This window comes from Leptodactylus fuscus, chromosome 4 (assembly GCF_031893055.1).
Source record: "Leptodactylus fuscus isolate aLepFus1 chromosome 4, aLepFus1.hap2, whole genome shotgun sequence".
NCBI lineage: Eukaryota > Metazoa > Chordata > Amphibia > Anura > Leptodactylidae > Leptodactylus > Leptodactylus fuscus.
This window is the reverse complement of record NC_134268.1, coordinates 106,219,017-106,239,488: the sequence shown is the minus strand read 5'-3', so window position 1 is coordinate 106,239,488 and position 20,472 is coordinate 106,219,017. Positions and strand designations below refer to the sequence as shown.

The window sequence follows — 20,472 nt, the reverse complement described above, 5'->3', positions numbered from 1 at the left end:
TGTGTGAGGAGCGGATGAGAGCAGAGCGGAATAGGAGGTCATTGGAGGATCTGAGGTTACGTGTGGGCAGGTAGCGGGAGATTAGGTCAGAGATATATGGAGGGGACAGGTTGTGGATGGCTTTGTATGTTAATGTTAGTAGCTTGAACTCAATTCGCTGGGTTATGGGTAAGCCAGTGGAGGGACTGGCAGAGGGGAGCAGCTGATGAAGATCGCGGGGAAAAGTCAATTAAGCAAGCAGCGCAGTTTAAGGTGGACTGGAGGGGAGCGAGGGTGTTTGCTGGGAGTCCATGGAGAAGGGTGTTGCAGTAATCTAGGCGGGAGATTATGAGGGCCTGGACGACCGTCTTAGTAGTTTCAGGGGTGAGGAAGGAGCGGATTTGGTGGATGTTCTTGACTTGGAGGCGGCAGGAAGTGTTGAGGGTTTGAACGTGTGACTTGAAGGATAGGTTGGGGTCCAGGGTTACCCCAAGGCATCGAGCCCATGGGACAGGGGTAAGTGTGGTTCCATTGAGGGGTGGAGGGGCCATACGAGGTGGGGCAAAGATGATGAACTCTGTTTTCTCCATATTGAGTTTGAGAAAGCAGGAGGAGAGGAAGGAGGCTACAGCCGTTAAACAATCTGGAAATCTGGCCAGCAGAGAGGTAATGTCTGGTCCAGAGATGTATATTTGTATGTCATCAGCATAGCAATGGTATTGGAAACCATGAGATTCTATGAGTTGGCCCAGGACAAGGGTGTAAGATAGAGAACAGGAGAGGTCCTAGGACGGAGCCTTGGGGGACACCTACAGAGAGAGGGCGTGGTGAGGAGGTGGTGTGCGAGTGGGAGATGCTGAATGTGCGGTCGGTGAGGTATGAGGAGATCCAAGAAATGACCAGGTCTAAGATACCAAGGGATGAGAGAATTTCTAACAAGAGGGAGTGGTCGACTGTGTCAAAGGCAGAGGAGAGGTCAAGGAGGAGGAGGACAGAGTAATGACGCTTGGCTTTGGCGGTTAGAAGGTCATTAGTGAATTTTGTTAGGGCAGTTTCAGTCTGAAGCCTGACTGTAGTCTGTCAAAGAGCGGGTTGGACGAGAGATAGGAGGAGAGTTCGCAGTGGACGTGTTGCTCAAGCAGTTTTGAGGCATACGGGAGCAGTGAGATGGGACAATAATTGTCTGGAGAGGATGGGTCGAGGGACGGTTTCTTAAGTATGGGTGTGACTGTGGCGTGTTTGAAGGCAGAGGGGAAGGATCCATTGGCTAGGGATAGGTTGAAGAGATGGCTTAGGGCCGGAGTAATGACTTCAGTGAGTTTGGGGATGAGATGTGACTGGATCGGGTCAAGCGCGCAGGAGGTGAGGTGGGATTTAGAGATTAGGGAGGAGAGTTTTTTCCAATATATATATACCATCAGCAGGCAATTGACTCAGAAAAGCAATTTTTGAACCATTATTTAATTTTAAAATCCTTGAAAATTCCTTCAGCGCAGTGTATTTTTTTTTGTTTTTAAACAGGCCATTTGTTACCATTGACTTCTATCCGTTTACCCATATCCATATATGTTGCTGTCACCTTGGCATTACTAATGTCGACTTGATATTTCAGAGCTTGAACGTAATCCTGGGAAATCTCAGCGTGTCGAACACAACTTTTCAGAAGAACTGGAGCACTTTCAATTCCAAACTAAATTATATGAACAGAAACAAATCTGAGGTCTGAATCTGCTGAAACTGACCCGAAACAAACCTGAGTTTCACTCATTGTAGCTATTTTCTATTTTGTAAATCCATCCTAGAGACAGCCATATTAGAGGCATTATTCTGTATAGACTGTATAGACAGTATAGCAGAGTGTGTGCTCTATGGCAGCAAAAATAGATAATAGTTTATTGACAGAGATCTGAGCGAATTCACATGCTGTGAAATTGCCACGCTGAAAATCTGCATCAGTTTAGAGCACAATGCATTTGGATGGGTTCTTAACCCCTTCCAGACATTCGCTGTAATAGTATGTACTATCAGGAGTAGGGTCAATAGATGTGTATGCCAGACAATAAGCTCCAGGCTGTCATGCCAACAGATTGCCAGCCCTGGATCTCTTTATGAGAACCAGTGAGCCTTCCTAAAATTTTTTTTTTTTTTTTTTTTTTTGCTGTGGCTTGCTACGTAAGTCCTTGAAACTCTTGAAAAAGGGATTTCAATTTTGTTTTGAGATTTTTATTTTTACTTTTTTATTTGCTGTATTTTAATATATTGATATAGTGCGCATGCACCTATGGAGGGGCGTGGCTTGATAATATCTAGCCATTCAATGATAGGGGGGTGTGCACTGGGGTAATGTAAATAGAGTCTGGTGTGACGGCATATACTGAGCCTGATTGGTTCAGCGTGGTATTGGGGGGCATGGTTACTGACACAGAAGGTCGGCAGAAACAGGAAACAGGAAACCACTGTCTGTGGAGCGGTCCTGCTGGCGGTCAATGCATCCCACCGCCAGTCCATTTGTACCATTAGTGGCTTATGCCACTGGTTATGCAACATTATTTTGTTCTTTAAACCCCTGATGAGTCTCATACCGAGACGAAATGCGTAGGGTGAAGTTGCATGAGATAGATGTATGCCTGGGAGCTATGGTCTGAAGTCTCTGGACCTGGTGGTGAAGTTACCCTGCTATCCCTCCCTGTTGGTGTGGCATTAAGCTAGTAGCCTCAGGGGGGAAGTGGATACTCCCACTTTTTGCAATATTTATTGGGTCTTGGCAATACATTATTCAGCAATATACTATTCAGTACTGATATTTTCCTGGCATACTTTACAACTAATAGGGAGGTAGGGTACTGGAGCTGAGGGTCAAAAAGGTGGAAGAAGTTATACAACCTGGCCCTTATCTGCCCTATTTCCCTGGAGGCGTTGCTTAAACATTAGTGCACACCGATTTAGGTCTGGCGATTCCACTGCCTGTGTGGCTGGAGATTTGTTCTTACCTTGTTTTGGTTTTAATTTATAAACAATAAAGGTGAAGTTTTAAATGTTATTTATCCTATGTACTTATTTGGGAAATATTTCCCTTCAGTGAATTTTGTGTAAACATAAGTACCCTACATCGAAAAGTCAGTGAAGTATTTTAAAGAGGACCTTTCACCATATCCGGGCACAGGCAGTTCTATATACTGCAGGAAAGCTGACAGTGTGCTGAATTCAGTGCACTGTCGGCTTTCCCGATCTGTGCCAGGTGTGAAGAGCTTACGGTCCGGTACTGTAGCTCTTCTATGGTCAGAAGGGCGTTTCTGACCATTAGCCAGGAACGTCCTTCTTCACAGCACAGCCAATCGCGCTGTGCTGTGGAGCGGGGAGGAACGCCCCCTCCCTCTGCTCACAGCGCTCGTCCATAGACGAGCATTATCAGGGAGGGAGGGGGCGTTCCTCCCCGCTCCACAGTACAGCGCGATAGGCGCCGCGAGGCAGAAGGACGTCTCTGGCTAATGGTCAGAAACGCCCTTCTGACCATAGAAGAGCTACAGTACCGGGACCGATAGCGCTTTACACCGGGCACAGATCGGGAAAGCGGGAATTCAGCGGACTGTCAGCTTTCCGGCAGTATATAACACTGCATGTGCCCGGATATGGTGAAAGGTCCTCTTTAAGCCTACCTCAAGGATTTTAATATGCAACCCTTAGGGCATAGGGCGTGAACACGGAGTTAACGCGAGCGCATTTTAGCATAATACACGTGTATAGAATACAAGTGTAAAAATAACGCTCCCATTGACATCAATGAAATTTTTTACACGTGTAAAAAAAACGCATCAAAATACGCGCCAAAAAATGTGATGCGTACTTTGACGCGTTTTTTGCACGTGTAATAAATTTAATTGAAGTCAATGGGAGTGTTATTTTTACACATGTATTCTATACACGTGTATTATGATAAAATGCGCTCATGTTAACTGTGTGCACGGGCCCTTAGATTGCCTAGGTCATAGACTGCAGTAATATAGTATTGCGGTCTATAATAAAATTGCTATGTTACTATTAAGTCTTCGCCCCAGGCATCCCTCAAAATATCGTCTGAGATATACTTAGAACAATTGATGTCAGGGTTATATCACTTAGTTTCTTTCATATGCTGGTATGATGTGGGTGTTTATACCCTATTGCATTCTATAATATGTGTTTTTTTCCTGACTATATATTTAAGTGTTATTGCCATTGACATAGCAATATATGCCCTGGTGTTCTCCACCTGTATATTTATGTGGTATCTCCAATCTATAAATACCTGTGCCTGTATATATGGTATCTTACTTATGTGTTAATAAAATGAAATTTATTTATGATTCTGAGGTTATTTTTTTTTGGTCTTCAAAATGTACGTAAGACAAATTCTTTCTTGGAAAATGTCTTGTGGAAAGATGAGATCAAGATTTTTTCAGCGAACATCATTCTAATGTTTATCAAAAAAGGAATAAGGCCTACAAAAAAAGAACACAGTACCAACAGTCAAATATGATGGAGGTTCAAAGATGTTTTGGGGTTGTTTCGCTGCCTCTGGCAGCAGGTGCCTTGACTGTGCAAGGCATCATGAAATCTGAAGATTACCAAAGGATTGTGGGTCTCAATGTAGGGCCCAGTGTCAGAAAGCTGGGTTTGCATCATAGGGCATGGCTCTTCCAGTAGGACAATGACCTCAAACATATTCCAAAAAGCACACAGAAATAAAATCAAAGCGCTGGAGAGTTCTGAAGTAGCCTGCAATGACTCCGGATCTAAATTCTATTGAACACCAATGAAGAGATCTTAACATGGTCCACATTTCCAGTTGAGAGGTGTAAGAAGCTTGTTGATGGTTATAGGAAGCGATTGATTTGAGTTATTTTTTTTCAAAGGGTGTGCAACCAAATATTATGTTGCGGGTGTCAGTAATTTTGTCTGGCGCAATTTTGGATATTTGTGTGAAATTATATAAAATCTTTGACTTTTTTTTTTTTTGTGTTGTTCCAATACATACAATGAAAATAAACATATGTATAACAAAACGTGTAATTGCAATAGTTTTCTGACAAAAATACTTAATTTTAGTAGTGCCAACAGTGTATCCATTGCTGTTGCAATCTTCTAAAAAGAAGTGCTTCAAGTTTCATAAAACACCATGAAATTACCTGTGATGTCTAGACTGCAGGTTCCAAAAAGGGTGTCCAATTTGCCCTGCCCTACATACACACAAAGTTCCATAAAATTAAGAAGGGAAATGCTGCCTCAAAAAGTCACTAGGACTGACTTGTAACATCATGTTGAGTGCAGTCTTTACCAGGGCTCTCCTCATACCATACTAGGGAAGGGGAAGACTAATTAGTCTCCCCCAACCAGAATGTCCTAAATTGAGGACTATACCATGAGCTCATTCTCAGCCTAAATGGTATGTTCTTAAGGTGCTACAGGTTTCAGATGGCAATAACATAGATTACAGTGAAAATAGTAAATTATACAGTGACAGAACACAAAGCAACCAGTTTTTCTTGCACTGTTCTACTGGGATGTTAGGTACACATCTCACAAATATTAGGGAGTGACAGGGAAGTTTCATGCAGAACCCTATCTGTGTATATAGTGTTGGTATCCATCATATTTAGGCCTCAACCAGTACAAAAAAGCTGTTGTTAACTTGCCAAATCTCTTGCAATAGAGATGGCTTTTCCAGTCTATACAGGTAAGTTTCCAGAAAACAGGAAGCGCCAGCCTATTGTAATTGCTTTAGAGGCCACCATAAAATAAAAGTATATGTTAACAATAAAAACCTGTTATTTTCTGATGAAACATTTTCCACGTACGCATTGATGTCCATGTTGCCATCATCCTATGTGAATCCAGCCACAGAATAATAGTGCCAAAGCACTGTAACATTGTATTGTAACTGCAAGACCCAGTGTGAAATTGCAGAGCTGAATTAATTAATATGTTACGTATCTTCCATAGAATCCACAACTCGCTTCCTTAAGACAAAGAAACTTGAATAATTGATTTAATTATGGCTATGCATCCACTCACTGGTCTACAGTGAATAATCTGGTACATTATACTCACATAAGGGTTACAGGTAAGAGGGAACCACATAACAGATCTCAGATGTTAATGACTAATTTGCTGTGCACATTAATGAATCTTTTATACATTTCATCATTCATTGATAATAATGTTTACTCCGGAGTTCAAAGGGCAGTTTAAAGCTTCAGTACATTCAGGCATGGAAGGCATACATTATTTAGCGGCATTTATCTGTGTTAGATCTCATATTATAATTATGGCTTGCCAGGAGATTTGCTGTGATTCAATTAATTCTTTATCACAAGGTAGAAGGGCTGGTGAAATGTATTCAGACAGGCATAAGCACATGTATAGGATTACTGGGCCTCCTGAACCTACAACATCAGGATGGAGCTGTAAGGGACCAAATATGACAATTTATTACTTTCTTTTTTTTCAATTGAACAGTAACAATGTAGCTAACAATACTGTGCTGCCTATTGATGCGGTGTATGGGTAAACTATCTCAGTAATAACATATTGTGAACCCCCAAGACACTTCTACTTCTGTTCTTTTACTGAACCATTGCCAATTAGAGAACGTATGAGGATTCACTTCTAGAACTGATAACAACTGCTAACAGTAAAGGACGCTTAGCTGTGAATGCCTGCGTTTTACAGGATAGCAAATGGCTACATCTCATATCTTACAGTTCACTGAAGTAAGACTAACAGCTACTCTATAGTTAAATGACCCTGCCTTCACAACATTACATGTAAATAATAAGTTAATGGAAGCATATGACTCTTGTTCACGATATAAGGGATGCCTCAAATATAAAATACAATAATAAAAAAAAATACATGGTGAAAAAACTGGGGTAAAGAACCCTACACCACGTAAGAATTCACATGGCAAGCTCTGATTCTCAGGAAGATATTCTAAGATAACATATTATAACTAGGAATCTGTTGGTGTAAACTTTTCATTGTGGACTTGTAATGAATACAAACCATCTGTCCCTAATAAAAATTACAACTAAGGCCTTATTCAGACATATGAAATACAGTTCCATAGAACCCTATTTTTCGTAAAATTGCTGCACTTGAACCCTCAGGCGGTCCTGATTTTAAGGCTGTAATATAGATGCTAAAATGTGACTGCATTATGGTCATCTAGCTTGGGCCTTAAAGCAAAACTGAGGACATTTCTATGAATTAGTGTCAAAATAAATGGATTTTTTAAAGAGCCTGGCATGTGTCCTAAAGTACAAATAAACTCCTCTAGTCTGTTTCTAGTTTCTCAGATCTATGGTTTGTGAGATGACATGTTGTCCATAGTGACATCAGATCACAGATGACATGTCCTTTAGTTTTATTCTAAACAACTGAGCATGGAGGTGGTAGCAGGAAAATTAACAGCGAAGTTTATTATTTTTCTATTTTAGACTCTGACGTTACCAGGTTTTTTGTTAAATTCAACCTAGAGCAGATTTGCAGTAGGTAAAAGAGTTTTTATATGTTGTTGAAATGGAGCATTACCTGTAAAATCCCTTTTACAATAAAAATCTACTTTCCTGCATTTCTTTTTCCCTTCAATTTCATTCAGTGATGGCCCATTAGGTATCTTCACAGTACATATAGGGTAATGACTACAGAAAAGGTCATTATGTTCCACATCCTTGTAGGCAAGAAACATTATCATTGGCTATCATTAATCTTAACATAAAACACAGTACGATTTTTTTTCTTCAGGAAACTAAACTAGAAAATAAGAACTTGCCCAGTCCTTAACTAACATAAATGGCTTGCCTCAAATTATATCCCCATGTTTATCATGAGCAAACAAAACAGCAAGACCTACCAGAATACGCTATATGCCAATAACTACATAGTAAAACCATTCTTACCGTATAGGATATAACATCTGTGCCTGTTTTCTGTAAAACACATCCTTTTAAAAAAATAGAGAGCAAGTCTTCGGTAAGGAAGAGTGAGTATATACGTACCCAACGACATACAAATTGGATCCCGGGACATAATGAAATGAAGCACCAGGTAAAGTCTCAACATGACGATATGCAAGGGCTGTCAGGATGTCAAGAATGGCTCAGAGGATGCTTCATTCCCCAAACGCTGGTCAGTCATTGATCGGGAAACATAGATAGGGTGCCCACCCATCCCATATAGTGCATTGTGGATAAGTACCAGTGGCAGACGATACTACTATACTCTGGACAAAAACATCTATAATTTCCTGTGTGTTTGTGCTGTAAAATTTTATATTACTACATAATTAATATTAAGATTTTATATATAATTTAGAAATTAAGACATATTACAGGTGATATATATGCTTTTCACAAGTCACATAAAGAGTAAGGCTTTCCTTCGCCCTTCTCCCCCTGTGGGCGCTGTGTTGCGGTTGTGATGGTTGCGGTGCAGCGCCGCACCCAGTAGAGTAGGGACCCACTATAAAGAGGTCGCTGTGAAGTGTCTAGTGCGCTTATGCACCTTGATCAATATGTATACTAAGAACCTCATGTTCAGTATTGTAGAATTTGCTGAGAAGCACTAGATCAATGTATAAGATTGGGATGTGCGGTCCATGTCTTTCTTTTTTTGAATATTTCCTTCGCCCTTCACTTGCTGTCCTTTTTATAGTGTAGCACTATTATTGACTTCCATTAATGTGCATTGACTAACATAGATGGCTGCTAACTTTGGCTTCATGTCCGTTTCTTGCACTTCAGGCTTTACTGTAAATTTGTAAATTTGCTACTTGAGTCATGTAATTAGTGGAAAGCATCCATCTATTCAATGTCTTACAGCTGAGTGAAGAAAACCAGCGATCTAATGAATAGAACCCGAGTCAGGGCGAAATAGAAAGAGACTAATTAATTTCCTTGTCTGTCAATTCCGTCTATGCCACTGCTTTTTAGCCTTTTCCCTTCCTTCAAAGATGATCCATTTTAGCCGCAAGATAAATGTCGACTCTTGGAAGGGTCCACAACCCATGAAGAATGATAACACATACTGTACTTTTCACTGATGTACAGAATAATGACATGCAATGTGGTAATACTATGCTGGACTTGTATGTTAAACATCATGAACAATATTGCACATTAATTAATAATTCAGTCATTTATCTAATTAGTCAGAGATAGCTCAGCTACAGAGGCGGAGCTTAATCCTGCAGATATTAAAAGGTATATCTGGAACTATGATACTGAGCTCCATGTCCTCTGGACATGGCTGCAAGGCTGCAGTGCTAACCACTGAGCCACCGTGTGGCCCAAAAGGGCCAGCATGTCTGTTATTGCTGTGGGTTTCTCCTGTAGCTTTCTATAGATCAGCAAGTTTTGATTTCAAGACATTTTATTGGGTTTTGTTTCAAGGTAAGTCACAGGGTATCCATGATGTGTGGCCCCGCCCTTAAGCTTGTTCCTTGTTGGCTTTTTTTTATCCCTTATTATGTACATTTTTCAGGGTCATACAGGCAGTATAGACACACTTGTATGGTGGTTGTTATCTTTCCAGTAATAAATCTATATATATAAAACTCAAAATCTGTAGTAGCCCGCTCTATACAAATCCACAGTTCTCACCCAATTTGGATTAAATTTAGTACGCATGGTGCAGAATACTGGAGCAGAATACTGCACACGTTACATCTCGCTAGCTCCCCCCGTCATGAGATTGGGCCCCCGAAGTTAGGCCCTATACATATAATGGGGAAATGTGAAGGTGAAAGTGACAGTGTTGAGGGGAAAACAATAGTTGTGACTGACAGGGACGGATTATAGCGACGGCACCAAAGAGTCGCTGCTGAAGGGGCCACACCACCACACACAAACAGCATATAAACATCACACAGACAGCACACATACACCAACCCACAAGCACAACACCACACAAATGCCGCAACACACCACACAAACACCAGACCACTCCAGACACACACAACACAAACACCACTCCACAAATACCACAACACCACTCCATAAATACCACATGCACAGCACACACACACACGCAAGGACCACACACACGAAAACTCAGATGGATGCACCCTACGCACACAGATGAACAGAGTACATGCATACTCACATACAACTACCGCATACATGGACATTTGCACTGCGCACACACAAACATATGTATCACATGCGCACATACACGCATACATATACACGGACCACACACATGCATGCACACATACATACTTACACATGGATAACACGCGTGCACACACATATACACGGACCATACACGTACATGCACACACGAATGCATACACATGGATCACACACATGCGCATACACACACACACACATACGCGCACACATATATGCATACATATACACGGACCACACACGTGCATGCACACATGCATACACACAGATCACACACATGCATGTCCACACACAAATACACGCATGCGCACATAAACGCATAGATATACACGGACCACACACATGCATACACACACGCATACACATGCATGTACACACACGTACGCGCACACACATGCACACATATACAGAGACCACACACATGCATGCACACACGCATACATGCACATGGATCACACACGTGCATACACACACACGCACGCACTGACAAAACACGTCTGGTATCCTTAGTGGCTGCTTGCACACTACAGTATTTTTCATGGGCCTCCGGGCCATGAATTTGGCGATTCCATAGACTTCTTTGTACACAAAGCTGTGAATTTTGCAGGCTCCATAGAAGTCTATGGAGCTGTAGAATCCATGACCCGGAGACTTATGAAAAATACCATAGTGTGCAATCAGCCTCATTAAGCAGCCATATTGGTCAGAAGAAAGCAAAATCTTTTAATATTTTAAGCAGTTTTTAAGCAAAATGGGGTACAGGGTCCTCGAACGGTTAAATAACGCTAGTCTGACCATAGCAGATACATCTTGTATCTATAATAATAGTATACATCCTCATTTGTACAGAAGTCCTATATATATCCATTTATTTTGCTACCATGTTTGGGTTTCAGCAATAAAGATAAAAGACAAACTTCAGTAATAAAATAATGCTTTTGTTTAATCAAAATATAAAAGTTTATACAGTACCCAATATAACAAAAAACACCACGTACCCCTTTATAAACACCCTTGATAACTGTGAAGCTAGGCTGCACTTTTTTTTGCTGACGAACTGCATGCGATTTCTAATTGCAGTAATGAGTAGTACGTGTTACTATACATTTTATCCATATGTCCACAGCCATTAAATTGAAATCCTTTGGCATATTGGCATAGTAGAAATGTGTTACACATAACTGCAATATGACATGTAGTTACACAGTAAGAAAGCGCTGGGTAAACACAGCCTTGCAAATGTACGATGCATGTAAATTACAATGATACTGACATCTTGATTTCTTCCATACAAATTACCCTGGGACAGATTTACTACAATCATCTAAGTTTTTGGCAAACTTAAACAAGACAATTTTAAAATGCACCAGATTTCTCACTATAGCTGATGCTGGATGATAAATCTGGTGCACATTTAGACTGTTCCAAATTTTACACCACCTATTTTTTAGCTTAACTGTCCCGTCCCCCTTGTCATAGACAACCTGCAGAAAGTAAGTAATAAAAGTAGTATAAGGAATATACGCCAAATTTTGTGAAAGTGTAGCCAGACTCCTGGCTTGTTTTAACTGTAAATCTGTCCCATTGTCTTTTAAAACAAACTATACAGGTAGTAAGGTAAAAACCAGTTACCAATGCAGTAGTCATAGTATACTGTGTAAACAGACGGATTAGAGCTAAAACTGATAAATTATGACTTATATGATACAGCATACTATACATGCTCCACTATATATGTCACAAGCTCTTTGTTCTTCATATAGTTCTTCACACAGACCAGCCATGTATTGGACCTTATTTATAATATCTTAGTATTGCAGTGCAAAACCAAACACCAAACCATATCACATGATGTAAGAAACAGAGACAGATATTGCTTATGCTAGTAATGGAGAAAAGGCACGTCACTGTAGCTCAGGACTGACCACTAGACTAGGGATCCACGGAGACACAGTGTAATCCACAATTCACTGCTTCCTTAGGACTCAACTCCTTCTCCCAATGGAAGCATTAAATCTGCATGTAAGACACATGGATGAATCCAGGTTGCCATGGAGCATTAGCCTTATTCTTTGTTATTGTTGGTGTAAATATGCTTTAGGTTTCCATTCTCAGTAGGTACTGCAACATTAACAAACAGTGGTCATGGTGCCTTGTCTCCATTACAACATATAGAGAGGAAAAGAAAAACAAGCACTTCTCATAGGATGGAGAACATAACAGCATGAACTAAACTTACAAATTAAGTATTTTTGTTTGTTTTTTTGGCCCCATCTTCATGCAAACATTTTTTAAATTTTCTATTAAAATTGGCGTAGTGAATGGCGTTGGACTAGACACATACAGTACCAGTGATAATAGCAGCTGACCTTGGATTAGACACATACAGTACCAGTGATAATCTTCTAATTTCAATTCCTGACATATGATCAGTGCACTTGTTTTATAAAATCTCGGCTCAGTTTCAATGAACTTGGGATCTTGTTGTCTGTGTCAGGTATTGTGGGGCTTCTTTTTCCCTGTAATCTGTAGCTTCTTTGTTGTAAGCAAATGGACCAAGCCACTCAGAAGCATCAGGAATATGGTCATGGACATCACAATGACAAAGTGACTGATACTGCAAATAAAAATATATGGGTTGGTTATTACAATACAAGTGTAGGACATTCAACAAGTCTTATCTGTAATGTTATTTATAGGTTGTGAGGAAGGTAGCTTGGTAGAAGCAGTGGTGTGGACCCAACCATTCAGAGACAGGGAAACAAATCTTACAGCAAAGCGGTTTATTTAAGAAAAACAGCAAAATAAATAAACCTTTATATCAGGCACAAAAATGAGCAAAATAAAATACAGCCTTAATTTCAGGCAAAATAATGTCAAACCAAAATCCTGCGCGTCTGAGCACTAAGTAAACAGAAAATACTAACTGTACGTCTTGCTTACTGCCAACCACACGAAATCAACCAAAACAACACTGTACTGTAACACAAGGCTCTCTGTGTGAGGACAGACCCAGCCACTTCCTCTCCTCCTAGGATCTGCCTTGAAGTGCAGGCTCTGCAGCCTTTTATGGCCCAGTACCGAGCCTAGGACCCACACCTGGGCTGAGGCCTACTCAAGACCTGCCCTGGACCACACATATGTCAGGAATCTGGGGGAGATATACTGTGACTCCAGCACTCCGCCTATCACCTTCTCACAAGGTGTAAAATATTCCCAACCAATGTGCTTTAAAATGGCAATGAGTGTTACTCCAGTGGTCAGCACACCTGTATTGTCATCCTGACAAATATTAGCACCCCCATGTACAGTACACCCTCCTTATAGACGTTCTGAACTTGATGGAGGCTTAGCGGTCTGTGTGGGCTGAAACACTTCCATGTTGTGATCTATATTAACAGAACATCATTTTATACAAAACTCTGATAAAGAATGTTTTATATTTGTAACTAAGTTTATAGTCTAGATGAGTTGAATACATTGTACGGAAGGTATACAGTGATATGACTGCTTGAAATAAAATTATATCCATTTTAAAAAGGAAAAAAAGTCAGTAAATCTATTAAATAGAATAAATTAATATTTAACAGAACATGGATGTGAAGACATTACCGAAGAAAATGAGAGGGCACAGAAAATAAGGATCTCACTGAATGTAAGTAAAAGATCATAATGAAAAACAGATGTCTTTAAATGGTTTAAAAATCCAGTACTAACAGGGTATGGGAAGAAACAGGACACTGAACTATAAAATTTACAAAAATATTATAACCAATCCATACATGCATTGTTTTATATTGTTAGACCATGTTCACATTTGGCATATATGTTGTAGAAACCCTATGCAGTTGTAAGGGCTGCAAATTCTTTCTAGGTTGGCCGCTGATTTTGCACATTTCAATGCAAAATATACGGTAAATTTTCCCAGAAAACCTGTGGCAAAATCTACATTTAACACAGTATGGTGGCATTGTGAACATAAGACTTCTATATGTGCAGTAAATTAGTCAGCTCTTCCAAAAAGGGTCACCTATTAGTAACTGATGGTTATAGGATAGTAATAAAAAAAACATATATTAGGTAATATGGTTTAAAGGACAGAACACCATAATACACCTATCTCTAAAATGAAACCCCCTTGTTTTTGTCTGACTGCGACTATGCTGACAATGAAGCCTTCAATAGCCGGAAATACTGTAGTTCTCTGAGCTATACTGTTTCCATAACTAACATTAACTTTTACAGGGGGTTCAGAGCTAGGCTGGTCAGATAAAAGCAAGGGAAACAACCTTACTTAAGGATTAATTTTAGAGGTAGGTGTAGGTCCCAGAGGAAAGACCCGTATCTATCAGGTGTAGGTCCCACAGGAAAGACCCGTATTTATCAGGTGTAGGTCACAGAGGAGAGACCCGTATCTATCAGGTGTACGTCCCAGAGGAGAGACCCGTATCTATCAGGTGTAGGTCCCAGAGGAGAGACCCGTATCTATCAGGTGTAGGTCCCAGAGGAAAGACCCGTATCTATCAGGTGTAGGTCCCAGAGGAGAGACCCGTATCTATCAGGTGTAGGTCCCAGAGGAGAGACCCGTATCTATCAGGTGTAGGTCCCAGAGGAAAGACCCGTATCTATCAGGTGTAGGTCACAGAGGAGAGACCCGTATCTATCAGGTGTAGGTCACAGAGGAGAGACCCGTATCTATCAGGTGTAGGTCACAGAGGAGAGACCCGTATCTATCAGATGTAGGTCCCAGAGGAGAGACCCGTATCTATCAGGTGTAGGTCCCACAGGAAAGACCCGTATCTATCAGGTGTAGGTCCCAGAGGAAAGACCCATATCTATCAGGTGTAGGTCACAGAGGAGAGACCCGTATCTATCAGGTGTAGGTCACAGAGGAGAGACCCGTATCTATCAAGTGTAGGTCCCAGAGGAGAGACCTGTATCTTTCAGGTGTAGGTCACAGAGGAAAGACCTGTATCTATCAGGCTTAGGTCCCAGAGGAGAGACCCGTATCTATCAGGTGTAGGACCCAGAGGAAAGACCCCTATCTATCAGGTGTAGGTCACAGAGGAGAGACCCGTATCTATCAGGTGTAGGTCACAGAGGAAAGACCCCTATCTATCAGGTGTAGGTCACAGAGGAAAGACCTGTATCTATCAGGCTTAGGTCCCAGAGGAGAGACCCGTATCTATCAGGTGTAGGTCCCACAGGAAAGACCCGTATCTATCAGGTGTAGGTCCCAGAGGAAAGACCCATATCTATCAGGTGTAGGTCACAGAGGAGAGACCCGTATCTATCAGGTGTAGGTCACAGAGGAGAGACCCGTATCTATCAAGTGTAGGTCCCAGAGGAGAGACCTGTATCTTTCAGGTGTAGGTCACAGAGGAGAGACCCGTATCTATCAGGTGTAGGTCCCAGAGGAGAGACCCGTATCTATCAGGTGTAGGTCCCAGAGGAAAGACCTGTATCTATCAGGCTTAGGTCCCAGAGGAGAGACCCGTATCTATCAGGTGTAGGTCCCAGAGGAAAGACCCCTATCTATCAGGTGTAGGTCACAGAGGAGAGACCCGTATCTATCAGGTGTAGGTCACAGAGGAAAGACCCCTATCTATCAGGTGTAGGTCACAGAGGAAAGACCTGTATCTATCAGGCTTAGGTCCCAGAGGAGAGACCCGTATCTATCAGGTGTAGGTCCCAGAGGAGAGACCCGTATCTATCAGGTGTAGGTCCCAGAGGAAAGACCTGTATCTATCAGGCTTAGGTCCCAGAGGAGAGACCCGTATCTATCAGGTGTAGGTCCCAGAGGAAAGACCCCTATCTATCAGGTGTAGGTCACAGAGGAGAGACCCGTATCTATCAGGTGTAGGTCACAGAGGAAAGACCCCTATCTATCAGGTGTAGGTCACAGAGGAAAGACCTGTATCTATCAGGCTTAGGTCCCAGAGGAGAGACCCGTATCTATCAGGTGTAGGTCCCACAGGAAAGACCCTTATATATCAGGTGTAGGTCACAGAGGAGAGACCCGTATCTATCAAGTGTAGGTCCCAGAGGAGAGACCCGTATCTATCAGGTGTAGGTCCCACAGGAAAGACCCTTATATATCAGGTGTAGGTCACAGAGGAGAGACCCGTATCTATCAAGTGTAGGTCCCAGAGGAGAGACCCGTATCTATCAGGTGTTGGTCCCAGAGGAGAGACCCGTATCTATCAGGTGTAGGTCCCAGAGGAGAGACCCGTATCTATCAGGTGTAGGTCCCAGAGGAAAGACCCCTATCTATCAGGTGTAGGTCACAGAGGAGAGACCCGTATCTATCAGGTGTAGGTCACAGAGGAAAGACCCCTATCTATCAGGTGTAGGTCACAGAGGAGAGACCCCTATCTATCAGGTGTAGGTCCCAGAGGAAAGACCCGTATCTATCAGGCTTATGTCCCAGAGGAGAGACCCGTATCTATCAGGTGTAGGCCCCAGAGGAGAGACCGTATCTATCAGGTGTAGGTCACAGAGGAGAGACCCGTTTTCTATCAGGTGTAGGTCCCAGAGGAGAGACCCGTATCTATCAGGTGTAGGTCCCAGAGGAGAGACCCGTATCTATCAGGTGTAGGTCCCATAGGAAAGACCCGTATCTATCAGGCTTATGTCCCAGAGGAGAGACCCGTATCTATCAGGTGTAGGCCCCAGAGGAGAGACCGTATCTATCAGGCGTAGGTGCCAGAGGAAAGACCCGTATCTATCAGGTGTAGGTCCCAGAGGAGAGACCCGTAACGATCAGGTGTAGGTCACAGAGGAGAGACCCATATCTATCAGAAGATTTTAGCATATCCTGTAAATATACCTATCTAGTATCAAGGCTAGTAAAACAATGAATAATGTCCATAAAAATATAAACTGTACAAAAGTATACTTTATTTATTAGCTACTTGAGCAGGAAAAGAATTTGTTTAAAATCAATTAAAAACATAGAAAACAATACATAAGTGGGAGTCACAGTGAGAAGAGCACAAAAAAAGTACAAAGAGTAATCATGATACACACATATACCATAGAGGGGTCAGAGGAACTGAAAAGTGTGCTGTTATAATTCACCAAATAGATATATATAAGTATGCACAATAATTTAAAGATTGTGGATCCAAAATTTAAGCTGCAATAATGCAAGTGCAAAAGTATAAATACATAGGTCAGAATACATTATCCACAAAGTGGAGCATTTTACTTAAGATGCATCTAGCTTCATGAAGGAATCAATAGAGTGCAAGACTAGCATGTGCAAATAAAACACTAGCCACAATAGTATGTTCCTGCATACATAAAGATATACTCAAACTCCCCAGATACAAGTATATAGAGTATTGTGCTCCCCACTGTGACTCCCACTCAGAGCCCCTGTATCCTGTAAATATGCCATAAATGTCTTTTGTGGGAGAACCCCTTTAATACAGAAAATATATCAGAAATTAACATATAGTAACTTTTCATTACAGCTTGACTCTTGACATTTCCCCCTATACCAAGTCATGGAGAAGATCAAGACCAATAATATATGTTGAGGACATTGTTTGTTCCTTATTTCTGAAACATTTACAATTTACTTCCGTATAATTTGTTCTGTATTCTGCTACAAAACTCTTTTCTAACAGCCGGGGAACTTGTTATCAAGCAATCTCCGGGCATAGAGCCACATGAAAGGTCACTGACGTTACTTTGACTTTATGGATATTTACAGTCATATACCAGCCACTTTTTTCCAAGGGAGTTAATAACCTTCTAAGAACAGTGGACATCCAAAACCAAAACTGTTGAGGGAGATGAAAGGTCAATGTGGCGCGGTGCAGTAAATGTAAAATAAAAGATTTTATGGAGTCGGACAACCGATGCGCACACCATGGGAGGTTAAAAGGTTAATCAAACAAAAATTGCTACAACAGCACACTTTTCATTCCTTCAGAATGAAGGACACCAGAGTGTGCGACGCATCTTCTAGACATGTGGCTTTTGTAATGGTAATATATCAATTAATTCTCTCTACCGGTTAGTTTAGCGGTTTCTTGGAAGTTAAAATGTTTCACTGACCCAATTATAGTACTTCAAGGTCAGAAAGGTGGTTGGAAGAATACATTTGTTAAATTGTTTATATGTTCACCAGGCCCCCTTACTCCTTCTTTGTGATGCTACCTATCACAATAAAATTCTTAACACACCGAACTATCAAGTTATAAAGTTATCAACCCCCTAAAACTTAATTAATACAATATGGGAGTAGTTGTCATTAAAATCACACTCCTTCCCACCCCCATGTCAGTAGGTTTAGGAAGCAGAGATATTTGTTTTTGGGAGGTGTCGGATACTCAGTGTTCCCCTGACTAACATAAGAGTGGCTCTGCACAGTAATATCTTTATCCTTTAAAACTGTGGAATTACAAATTTCAGCTGTTCAGAACTGCTGTCGGCCTCAGTACTAGAAAACAGATGATTCCTTACATTGTATAGTGGTGTGCAGCATTACTGAACCTCTGCTCTCATTGAAGTGAAGTTAGTTCTGTACATTACAGATATACAGATTAACTGCTCCTGGATTGGTACACTGTATAGTTTCAGGCCTGTCACCAATCAGATAATAATGGCCTATGCTATCAATAAGTTACAATAATTTAACAATGTAGGTGGCACAGCTACATAACTGGAGACTGGAACTCCTGGTTCTTTGTAGGCATGGTATGGTATGGTGGTATGGTATGAAATTTATGGTTACTGAAAAATGCACACAAATAAGTTAAAATCCAGCACACGACAAGAAATGTTCCATCTGTGTATACTATGTATCATGACTTATTTTTTTTTGTTTTTCTTTTAATACTGTACCTTGTTCCAATGTCTAACCAACTTCCATAATCTTTAACCAGAAAGAAAAAGTGCTGAAAAAAATAAAAAATAAAACATATTTAGAAGATCCAGAGTAATTATGTGAGGCTGTGAGCATGAAATATGCTGAAAATAAGGTTACACTGAGCACACCAGCTCTAAAGCTGACCATGTGGAAAAAAAAACACTGTGGAAAAAAATGGCGTTTTACAGTTATGCGAGATGGAAAAGATTCTAGCGCATCCCATCCACACCTGGCTGAAAAATACACAGAGGATAAGCTGCGATTTCCAAAACCTACAGAAACGCCAGTGGTTTTCCTATAGGTATAATGGAAGCACTTTTTTTTTTTTTGCTCTGCCCCGCTACGTGGGGCTTTAACCTTACAAAGTTTTGTATTCAGTACTCTCTGATGCTCCCACTAGTAGTGGCTGCAAGAAGCCAGCATTTTACATTCAAAATCTGTGTGTACAGTTCATTTGGAAATCTGTACGAAAAATGTATCTCTTAGGACAATTAAAGATTATGTGACTAAGGAAGCCAAATGGAACACTAGGATTCATGCTTGACTACTGCTCCATTCAAACTACTCCTAATGGTGGTCATTAGGATCAGGAGTCTTAGGGTCCATTCACATGGAGGAAAATGGTGAGGAATTTGGTGTAGAATTTCAGTGCTGAAAAAAAGGAACCCATTGAAGTCAATGGGAGGCTTTTTTAGCGCTGAAATTCCACACCAAAATCCTCACCATTTACCTCCATGTGAATGGACTCTTAGGGGTCAACTGTGATCAGACAATTGTACCTCTCCTAGGTAGGTGATAAAAGTCCATTGCGGGAATTAATTAAAATAACATGATGATAAAATATTTACAATTTACATTACACAATCTTTAGTTTCCAAACAAATAATTATTGTACAATATAATATAATATATTTCAAAGGTAAATTTCTCTAAAAGGCTTATTCATTTGAATTTTTTCCATACATTGTTAATTGCACAAAATCTGACAAACAGCAAATTAACAACAACAAATGATATGTGGAATGGGTATGTATATCTATCTTACTGTGGGTTTCTAGCCTGTAGGTATTTGTCAGGTAGATTATACTGCTTTTCCTACCAGATAAAAAACTCAGTGATGACAGTGTAACAAATCCCTAATGCACACCACAAGGCAATGCATTTAAATGGTTTAAATGAACACTAAGCTCTAAATTACCATACTCCAAAGCTGGAATATTATCCACAGTACACAGGCTTTCTCTGGCTCTATCAATTATAAAGTCATAAAACGCTCAAACATAAGTAATTATTCTTAAATGTGCTCCCTGTAGATTACGGTTATACTGATGATACCCTAATCTCAGATTGCTATATGAATATAGCTGTCATTACAGATTTTCAAATATTAGAAATTGCAGCAAATAAAAAAAAAATCTATCTATTGATAGCTTGCCAAACATCCTG

At 40.8% G+C, this 20,472-nt stretch overlaps 1 protein-coding gene across 1 annotated transcript in view; it reads right to left on the bottom strand.

Moving 5' to 3' along the window:
- Positions 1–12,466: 12,466 nt before the first annotated feature.
- Positions 12,467–20,472, bottom strand: part of PIGN (phosphatidylinositol glycan anchor biosynthesis class N) — a 198,091-nt gene continuing 190,085 nt past the window's right edge. The window contains exons 28-29 of the mRNA XM_075270921.1: positions 19,002–19,054; positions 12,467–12,762 (exon numbers count right to left, since the gene is read on the bottom strand). Of these exons, the coding sequence (XP_075127022.1) occupies positions 12,639–12,762; positions 19,002–19,054 (177 nt within the window). The 3' untranslated portion in view covers positions 12,467–12,638. The remainder of the gene's footprint in view (positions 12,763–19,001; positions 19,055–20,472) is intronic.